This window comes from Haliaeetus leucocephalus, unplaced genomic scaffold (assembly GCF_000737465.1).
Source record: "Haliaeetus leucocephalus isolate CR32 unplaced genomic scaffold, Haliaeetus_leucocephalus-4.0 Scaffold702, whole genome shotgun sequence".
Classification (NCBI taxonomy): Eukaryota; Metazoa; Chordata; class Aves; order Accipitriformes; family Accipitridae; genus Haliaeetus; species Haliaeetus leucocephalus.
The window spans coordinates 3234208-3244574 of NW_010973138.1; the positions used below are offsets into that span (position 1 = coordinate 3234208).

At 36.3% G+C, this 10367-nt stretch overlaps 2 protein-coding genes across 2 annotated transcripts in view; one reads left to right on the forward strand and one right to left on the reverse strand.

The window, feature by feature from the left end:
- Positions 1-8527, reverse strand: part of WRB (tryptophan rich basic protein) — a 29743-nt gene extending 21216 nt beyond the window's left edge. The window contains exon 1 of the mRNA XM_010580317.1: positions 8521-8527. The gene's annotated coding sequence lies outside the window, so the exon portion shown is untranslated. The remainder of the gene's footprint in view (positions 1-8520) is intronic.
- BRWD1 (bromodomain and WD repeat domain containing 1) overlaps positions 1-10367 on the forward strand; it is a 64882-nt gene that overhangs the window by 1580 nt on the left and 52935 nt on the right. The window contains exons 5-11 of the mRNA XM_010580315.1: positions 2435-2585; positions 3870-3968; positions 4530-4690; positions 5086-5307; positions 7245-7345; positions 8880-8950; positions 10134-10234. Coding sequence (XP_010578617.1) covers positions 2435-2585; positions 3870-3968; positions 4530-4690; positions 5086-5307; positions 7245-7345; positions 8880-8950; positions 10134-10234 — 906 coding nt within the window. The remainder of the gene's footprint in view (positions 1-2434; positions 2586-3869; positions 3969-4529; positions 4691-5085; positions 5308-7244; positions 7346-8879; positions 8951-10133; positions 10235-10367) is intronic.

Consider the following 10367-nt stretch of genomic DNA (forward strand, 5'->3'; position numbering starts at 1 on the left):
TCGTTTTTTTTCCCCCCCCCCCCCCCCCCCCCCCAAAGATTCAGGCATTCCAGGTTAATTGACTGATTTCTCCCTTACTGGTCAGTTTGTGTATTGTTATAGTTAAATCTCCTTGTCCCTCTTGTGTATTTGCATAGAGAAGGAATGAAATCTTGTTTAAAACATTTTCTTAATTATTTAAGTGCTGCTTAAAATGATAAATGGGATTCCATTTCTTCTACTTGTCAGTGTGGTCAGGTGAGCAAATGAGGTTTTAAATTAATGCTTTAAGTCACTAAAAAGCCTAGTCTTGCTAAACAGGAATACTTTCAAGCTCTGACTTGAATTTAGCAAATGTCGACGTTTAAAAAGGATTGTTTGGGGGTTTTTTTGTTGGTTGGTTGGTTTCTTTTTTTTCTGACCCCAGTTCTTATGGCAAAAAGTGGTGGTGTTGGGAGATGTCATCTGTGGATTCTTCTGACTTCAGGGTTTTTTTAACTGTGTTTATTATGCATATAAGGTTGTCAGATTAATTCTTTAATATGTGCTACTTCTGCCTCTTTTTCCTACACAATTTAAAAGAAATCTCTACAGAGGATAATAGTATTTCAGAATATACAGATTAATCTTTTGAAGGTTTTAGATTCTGCTTCTGAGGGACTTTGGGAACCTCTTGTTGTCCCACTGGTCTCACTTTGAATTTGCAGAGACCACAGACAAACGCAATCATGTGGTGCAATTATTTCTTCTCCTCTTTGTTCGTGATGGAATTGGAGCAAGACTTTAAAATAACTGCTCCTTCCAAAATGTGAGTAAAACTACTTAAAAAGGAAAGAACTGCAAGGTTTCGTATGCATGCTTCTATCGGGGATTGCATTTGGAATCAGGAATATACTTGCTGATGATGGCATGCAAACAGAATGGTTTATAATGCTTGATGTAACGTATGCTGAGCTTTCTGTCCTGAATGTTGTGGCTGGTACTGCTCTATACCAATTCAAGAGGCAAAATTTATAAAGAAATGATGAAAAAGTACATTTTTGCAATCTTTGGACTACCAAATATATTTCTCATAATCAACCTTAGGCATCTGATGAGCCAATTTGCTTGGATGTTATTTGGCTGCGTGGTAATGTTAACTATTTGACTGATATTACTGCCCCCCCCCCAGGAATACAACCTATGCCCTCCCAAGCTTTATACATTACTTGGATTTTTATTATTAAAACAAGTATTAAGTTGTGGCTTAAATCATATGTTCTCAATACTCAGTATGCATTCGGGCAACTTTTGTTGAACAGATCTTACATGACAGCATGTGGTATTTTTATTCCCACTGTTCTGATGACGAGATCAGCCTTGTCAGGACTTCACTCGTGTACGTTCAGTCGGTAGGCTAAGGGAATAGCATCATAAGCGTGAGCTGGTTCTGCCTGCGTTCTGAGCTACGTGGGCAAGAGGCCACATACCTGTGTTGGTGTGGCCCTCTGCCTCTCCTGGGTGTATTGGCTGGGAATAGTCTGGCTGCTGAAGTAGCAGTGTGGCTTCTGGGTCTAACTGGTTTTACGTGGCCAGATCAGAGAGTGGAGAAGGCATGGGGCTCTTTGTGCCTGCTGATTCAGACTTCCCCAATAGTTGAAATTTGTGATTCTTATGGTCTGGTTTACTTGAGTCTGTGTAAACTCTACTTTGCATCTTTAACTTCTACATTATTGTGATTGACTTTTATAGTTAGATAAGGATTTTTTTCACTGAACTGCCAGAAGGAAGAGAGGGAAAAAAATAATCAAAAACCACACACATCTGTTCTTGACTGAGACATCTGAATGTGTGTGTGGGTGTATTTTTTTAGACTGTTAGGTGTAGATAGTATGGGATCCTTCGTGAATGGACAGATGACTGTTTCGATCCTTTTGGTTTAGGGAAGAAGGGCAGTCTTATGCTGTGTAGTACTGGTTCTTCAAAGAAACTATTTCCAGAGAGATTATACTCAAACCTACTAGTTTGCAGTTTACTGAGTAAGTGCTGTGCAACTGAAGTACTAGTTGCATAAATTTTTGTGCTTGATTACAAAAAAATTCTCCCTGATCTTGAGTTATGAAGGTTTGAATTTTATTTATTTTTAAGAAAAATAATTGGGTGAATTGGGCAAAGACACTCATTGTAGGGTGCCACACAAACGGGTGCCACACGTGTAAATATTGCAGGCTTTCAGTAGTAAAATACCGATGTGCAGTAAGTAGTTTTACTGCAGTCATTTTTACTACAGCTCTCCCGTTCTTGGAGAGTACTCACTGAATTTATGAGATCAGAGCTTAACAGAACTGATTTTGTTTTTTAAGTTGAACTTAAAAAATATTTAAACAATGTTTAATATACCTGTGGATACTGATGCTTTTAGATTCATCTGTTCTGGATGTACCATATATATTTTTAAACCTTAAATTTCTGTCAGGTGCTGTCCAACAAACATGTGGCTCCAGACCATTTGTTACAAATTTGCAAGCGTATTGGCCCTATACTGGATAAGGAGATACCACCCAGCATTTCGAGAGTGAATTCCTTACTTGGTGCAGGGAGACAGTCATTGTTACGTACAGCAAAAGGTATGGTTTGTTCATTATTTGAAATGGCTATGATACATTTTCGTAAGTGTATGGTGAAGACTTTTGGAATACTTAAAAGTGGCGAGCTTTCACCAAAATTGGCCCCCGCTTCTTCTGTACTGTGTTTAATGAGCCAAAACACTAGCAATCTGTGTATTAATGGTATAAATGTATATTGGTTGTTGTGAAGGGAAGGTTTTAAGTTGCATCACAAGAATTATTGTTACTCTGAGTGCTGAGGCTGCTGAACATGGCCAGTTTTCGGTGTTAATGCAATATAATGAATCATCAGGACACAGGTGCTACTTCTCTAACATCTCCTGACACTCCCAGTAGTATATTCGCCCGTGTTGGTTTTGAATGCGATAGCTGTTGTACTCTGTTCAGTGCAAATGTGAGACAGTGACACCAGTTTTCTCAAAGTTTTCTTGGTTAATGCAAATGGCATCAAAATTAGTACTTGTGAATTCTCTACATATGCAGGAAGAAAGTCCTCACCCGTACCTTAAAGGCAATGGTTGGCAATTCATAATAAGCACATAGTTTATTTGATACAGTAGTTTTTAGCTTTAGACTTATCTCTTTGAATGTTTCTGGGAGGGGGGTGTTTATGTGTTTGTGTGAAGTTCTGTTGGGTAGCTAGATGCTATGAAGTGGGACTGGTTTATGGGATACTGTTGTGTTTTCAGTTATCTGTCCTAACTGCTTTAAAGGATGCGCACTGAATGACAGTGACTGTTCTGTCCTCAAAATCAGGATTGCAATTACTTCAGCATGAGTGTGTCATAACTGCCTATGTGGGATTTTTTTTTAAGAATTGCAGAATTGTCAGGCTGGAAGGGACCTCTTGAGATCATCTAGTTAAATAATTTCATACTAATAAATATTCAATAAATATTTATAATTTATGAATAAGTATTCATGAAAATGTTAAAAATCTTAAATCTTTTACACTGACAACTAGTAGGAAAATTCAGTTGAAAAGTTACTTTTGTGTTATATGAACTGCAGGGGCATCACCATTTAGGAGTAATTTCAAAGCTTGGTGGTTGGTTGTGTTGCGTTTTTTTCCTCCTTCTGTTACTATATTAAATGGATTTTTCTCTCCTCTGATGCTACACTGTTCATGAAAAGTTTTGGGGCATTTGGTGTTTCTAGTTTTTTAGTTTCAATTCGGTGTTTGAGACCACCTATAGGTACGTTCTTTACCATGTTTTGGAACTGCAGTTCTCTTGGCATTTTTAATACGTACTTATGATGAACTTCAACCAATTGGTTTTAAAGATTGCAGGAGCACTGTTTGGAAGGGTTCTGCATTTGCTGCTCTTCATAGAGGAAGACCTCCTGAAATTCCTGTGAACTATGGCACACCACCAAATCTTGGTAAGCTCTTTTCAACACTCATCCCTGCTGCTGTGAGCGTATGATGTGTATCTTGATTCTGGCCTTGCTACAATGCTGATAATTGCACCTCAGAACTGGATCTGGAGGCTTATGTGAAGAAATTCATATGACTTCACTGGAGTTAGGTATTGGGTACAAAGGTCTGCCTGCAGTGTGAGTGAGACAATAGCCTCTAGATGACATCTTTTTCTTTTATAAAGCCACTGTATTAATTAGATAAACCTACAGAAAATATAAATCATTCTCCTTTGGATAGAAGGACTCTTGTATGATTTAAGGTATAGAAAGCCATGGGAAGATAAAGATAACATTTAGCACTTCTTATTTAGAGACTGAAGTTCTGATTAGAGCAAGTTTAATATACTGTCTTGGTTTTATACATAGGAAAAAATAGCAAATACAAAAAAAGTGACTTTATGCAATCTGAAAGTCGCTTCTGTTAAGTCCTTAAGTAGTATATTAATGGAAGTTAAATCCTGGTTTAGAATAAACACGTTTTAAACATCAATATGTTCATTCTTTGATTTCTTTGTGTTCTAGTGGAAGTACATCGAGCAAAACAATTAACTGGATATGCAAAGTTCAGTACTTCATTTCCGGGAAGTATGTATCAGCATATCAAGATGCACAGACGGATTCTTGGCCATCTTTCTTCTGTATATTGTGTTGCATTCGATAGGACTGGACATAGAATATTTACTGTGAGTTGATGAAATGGATCTGAATCTGAATATAGTCCTAGATGGATGCAAGGAAAAGAACTTTGAAATGCATGTTATGCTAAAACTTCTGGAGGTGGTATCAGTAGTGTTAAAATGTAGCTGATTAGCTCCATCGCTGTGCTTAAGTAAAACAATTTGATGTAACTAAAGGTTGGAAGCATGTAAGAAATTGTCGTACTTGATATCTGGTCAGGTGTTGACATAGATGTAGGAGCTTTATTTCTTTCAGCCCAAGTAGTATACGTAGTTTTAAATTGAAGTGTAATTTACCAAGCTGTGGAAAAACATAGTTAGGTTCTTTAAAGGAAACCTAGAACTCTTATTCTGAATGTCTTTGAAAATCCTTGCTGAGTGTAATAAATATTTCTTTCTAGGGCTCAGATGACTGTTTGGTAAAGATCTGGTCAACTCATAACGGCAGGTTATTTGCCACGTTACGAGGACATTCAGCGGAGATTTCCGATATGGCTGTCAATTATGAAAACACTATGATTGCAGCTGGAAGCTGTGATAAAATGATCAGAGTGTGGTGTCTGAGAACTTGCGCACCAGTTGCAGTCCTCCATGGACATACAGGGTCAATTACCTCATTACAGGTATGGGGTTTTTTAAGTGTTTCTACATATTGAAGCACAAATAATGTAGATGGATTGTAAGAAACAGCCAGTCCATGAAACTCAGAGATAAGTTTCACTTGACAGCATGGTATGGAAAGTTTGAAGGTATTTGAATCAAATAGAAAACAAGAAGTAATTTGGGCAAAAAAAAAAAGATGCTCTTTCACCTAATTTGAAAAGTTAAGAGTCTGCTTTAGTAGTAGGATTTAGATTGTTGGCACACCCTAAGATTAGCTAGCTATCATATTGGTAAGAAATAACCAGTTTCCTTGGTTTCTTATTGAAGTTGAGAAACATAGTTACCTGAATGCTCTACACCTTTAGAGCCTTCTATCTTTGTGTTAAAACTTCTTGAAAAGGAAGATTAATACCTCATTTTCAGTTTGTGGTGAAAAGTACTTTGTGGTTGCTGTTACTAGGTTACTTGCGAAGTGTACATCTTACTGTTTCATGTCCAAGTGCAAGGAACTGATGTTCCGCTTGCCATGAAGGCTGGCACGTGAACAGCAAATAACTTTCACTGTGCCTATCACTGTGGTTTTCACATGACTGAAATTATGTGTGACTGCCTGTGGGAATATTAAAATCTGAACATTTAAACACCAATGTCAAAAACTAGTCAAAACCACAGGAGAAACCTGCTATTAAAAAAAAAAAAAAAAAGGGGGAGGGGGGAAATAAAGTTCCTTACCTCCCTGAAATTCCTGAATATTTAACTGAAGATAATGACAGGAATCCTTCTTCACTTAAAAAAGATCGCTACTTGTAATATTTGAGCTGTTGGAACCAAAGAGAATTTCTGGGAAATATCGTGTCCTCCTATTGGTGATATGCTGGTTTATGTGGGTGAGTGTTCTGATCCAGTATGTGGATTCTTACAACTTCTGTGATGTGGTTATCTGTCTTAATCTCAAAAATATGAGTTACTTCAAAAGTGCAAAGATTTCAGTGTAATATGTTGTGTATTTAAATTTGAAGGCATTGTGATAACTTTGTGCTATTGGTAGTCCTTCGGATTCAGTCTTGTTTTGGCCTTTTTAATTGCTTATTTAACAGATAAACTAGTAGTTCATTATCCAGATTTGCTGTGTTTTCCAATGAGACAAACAGGCTTATGTTGAGGGGTGAAGAGTGGCTACCTGCCAGCTTGTGAAGTTCAGTACAAAAAAAAATTTTGCAGTTTTCTCAGAAGTGCTGCCTCTGAGAGTAATCTTCATATTTGCAGGATTTCTGTGGCATTCATTGCTCGTGATGTTTCTTTTATTGTAGTATGGTGGATTTTTTTTGTTTAAGCATTCTTAATACTATAATTGTAATACATACAATTTATATGGCTGTTTCCAACGGTGGTAGTAGTAATTAATGAACAATTTAATCAACTTGTGTAACTTGTGTTCTGTAATGTGTTCTGAAGGGTAGCTCTGTGCACAGCAGTAAATCCATATCTTAAAGAAGTATGTGTGAGGACTTCCTATAAATTCGTATGTGTTGCTGGGTTACATATACTCAGATTATCTGATAACTGATGCTCTGCTTAATTATAGAATTTAAAAAGTAAGCCTGTCTAGTGAAACATCCTTCCTTTTTTTTTTTACAGTCTGCTCTGCTCATTACTTCATTCATTGAAAAAAATTTTTTGTCAATGATTGTGGTTAGTTAAGACTTGAAAAACAAAGTAGTGAATAAATTTGTTTTATATAATGCAATAATTGAAACATAGACCACAAACTTATTTTAAAGTACAGGAGACATTATTTTGTAAACATTAAAAATGACAGTTATCGACAACTGCTTTACCAGTTTTAGTTGAAAAATCCAAAGTAAATCAAGGTTTTACATTAGCGTTCTTAGAAGTTCGTAAACAGTTTCTAAATATCTCTTTTTGTATGTGTCTGATTTTACTTTATTCTCTTTAGTTTAGTCCAATGGTGAAAGGCTCCATGCGATACATGGTCTCTACTGGTGCAGATGGAACTGTTTGCTTTTGGCAATGGGATACAGATTCCATGAAATTCAAGTATGTAAATGGGTTGCTGATTAACTCTATGCCATACTATGCTTGATTAAAATAAGTCGAGTACTTTTAAGTAGCTAAAAAGATTTGATTTTTTGTGATAATAAAAATGTTGTGGAAATAATCTATTACATAATTATTTTAAAGCACCATCACTAACTATATCCTTTACAAATATATGTTATTCAGTTGTCATGGGAGATTAGTTGGGAAATATATTAACTTCTTACTACACTAAAATTACAAATGTAGGACAACTAGAATTGCTGCAAATGTGAATATGGTGGAACAGTATAATAAAACTTTTTGTTTATGTTGAGTTTTCAACAGTCCTGTAGTTTTGGGGTGTCTCTTACAGAACTTGCATGCAGAGTATGTTCAGGATAGTTTTTAAATGTTCTATATGTGATTACTGTTTATTTAAACAAAAAAAAATTATTACTGGAAAGAAGAGATCTGAGATGAGCAGTCTGTATCTAGTATTGTGTCATATAATGGTAGTTGGTATAAAATGATCCATTTTACATTAGAGCAGCTATTCAAAAAAAAAACCACACAGTACTTCAGAAAGTGGAAGATTATTTTGGTTTTTAGTTCACACTTGTGATTTTAAGGTAGCAGAATTGCAGCAAAAACTATCAAAGGCATAGTTTCATCTGAAGAATCTTAGGGCTGTAAGTTATAGAAGAGTGTTTAAACTGGATCATTAATTGTTCTTCTAAAACTAGTTTAGAAGACTGTATGAGATATAAACATCATTTAAAGTAGTTTAAGCATGGACTTAAATTGGTTTAAGCATTGGTAGGTCTCAGGAGCATTCTTGGGATTTGAGTCTCTGTACTGTGTATCAAACAAACATGAGAAATATACTGAAGGTCTCAACATTTCCTTTGATAAACAGAAAAGCAGTACAATAATGAGTAGAAACCTACAATGCTTGTAAGTGGCACAGTTTGCTGGATTTCTCCTTGGTGTAGTTCTTAGTAGCTACTTGCTGTGAGATTATCGCATGTCAGCTGGAAGAGTGTGTACATGACTTGCAGAACAGGAAACCAGTCTTTTAAATCACCGTGTGCAAAACTTCTATTTACTTATGTAAAATTTTATGATTTTGCACAGCATTCTGCAGTAATGGTATTTGGTGGGCCTTACTTCACGTACCATTGGTGGTTTGTAACGTGAGGGCAAGAGTTCAGTATTTTGTGAATATGTTTTGGAGGGGGTAAATTGTACTTAGTGAAGGATGAGAGAGAATAAATATTCTTTGGCATGTCATGTTATCCTTGCTAGGTAATAGCATCTTGCAGAAAAAGCCATAAGCTGTGTGGGCTTCAAATATCATTTGCATATGTGTGTAATTTTGAAGAGTAAACCTTATTGCTCATCCTCCTGCACAAGATTTACAGATGTTACTGTATGTATTTAAGAAGTACCTGTTATGTAGATGTTTGAAGAAACATACCTTCATGTTTTGAAATGTTGATAAAAGCCAAGTTTTGTGTGGCATGTCCTATTTCAAGCATCTTTTCTTTTTAAGCACTCGGCCAGTGAAATTCACAGAGAAACCTAGACCAGGGGTTCAGATGCTTTGTTCTTCATTCAGTGTAGGTAAGTCATGTACAGATTGAGTTTAGCATTGTGCTATCTCTTCTTTCCTTGTAAGTAGTTATTATAATACTCTGGTTGTAACAGCTTTAAAATATACAAAACCAGCAGCTGTGTAGTAAGTAATTGTATGTTAGCCTATGACATAATTAAATAATGTGACTTGCCTTAGCTAACAGTGAAAGGCAGTTGAACTAAGTGATACTATTTTCCTTTTGTGATTGGTGATTTTACATAAGTAAAAGTCACCTGATGCTTCTTTAGTTTTTACCCATCTTTACTGGATTTTTATTTTTGTTTAATCCCTTAGTATAATGTCAGGGATTTGCAAAATCAGTTCTCTAAGATACCACAGTCAACAGCAGTGGAAGTGGTCACTGCCAGTAGTAGGAGGTCCTGATTCTGTTTCGGCTGTATGCAGGGATAGTCATAAAGATCCCTTCTTTCTTAAGAATCCACCAATGTATCTATAAATGTGCTTCACTCCTGGCTTGTAATCTTCTTTCATTCTAATCATGTGGGTGACTTGTGGGAAGGCTTACTGGTACCAGAGAGCATGAACATTAGAAGAAACTTGAGAATTTCAGAAATAAAATACAAATCAAAGTGTAGCTTGTTAATGTTGTCAGGATATAGCCCTCGATTGTGTTTGGGTTTGGGTTTTTTTGAGGCTTTGTTTGTTCGGGGTATTTTTGACAGCACTTACAGGTGCCCAGAGACAGATCTTACTATTGCTGCCACCACAGCTAAATACTGTTGTACTTATGCTGGTTTACTTATGCTTCTACCCAGTTTTGAAGCAATTCGCATGCCACAAATGAGACATACGCTACAGTGAAAGTGTCATCTAGATAATTCTGATGATGACTAGCCATATTGCCCATAGTTGAAGGCTTCTGTGCGCATTCAGTAGTGTTAGATGTTCCAGCATTCCCCTAGTTATATGTTTTAAAATCTTTGTAATACTGAGTAAGACTATTTATTTTCACTATGGCTGAGAGAGCTTGCTGGGAGAAGATGGTTATTTCCTTCCACATCTGTATGTCAGTGGAAGAGCATTAAAAATGATAGTCCTCAGGTGTGTTTTTGTGTTTGTTTTTTTTTATTTAAACAAGACATCTGAGAAATGTTGGTGATCTGTTTTAATTTCGTAATCTATTAACTTAATTATTGCTTGATTTTACAGGTGGTATGTTTTTAGCAACTGGCAGCACTGACCATGTCATCAGGATGTATTTTTTTGGCTCTGAAACACCTGAGAAAATAGCTGAATTGGAAAGTCATGCTGTAAGTAAGATTGTTAAATCTAATAATCAGTCACTTCAAGCAGTATTGAAGTTGCTAGTTAATGTTGTTAGCAGGTGTCATGGTTTAACCCCAGCCAGCAATTAAGCACCACACAGCCTCTCAGTCACTCCCC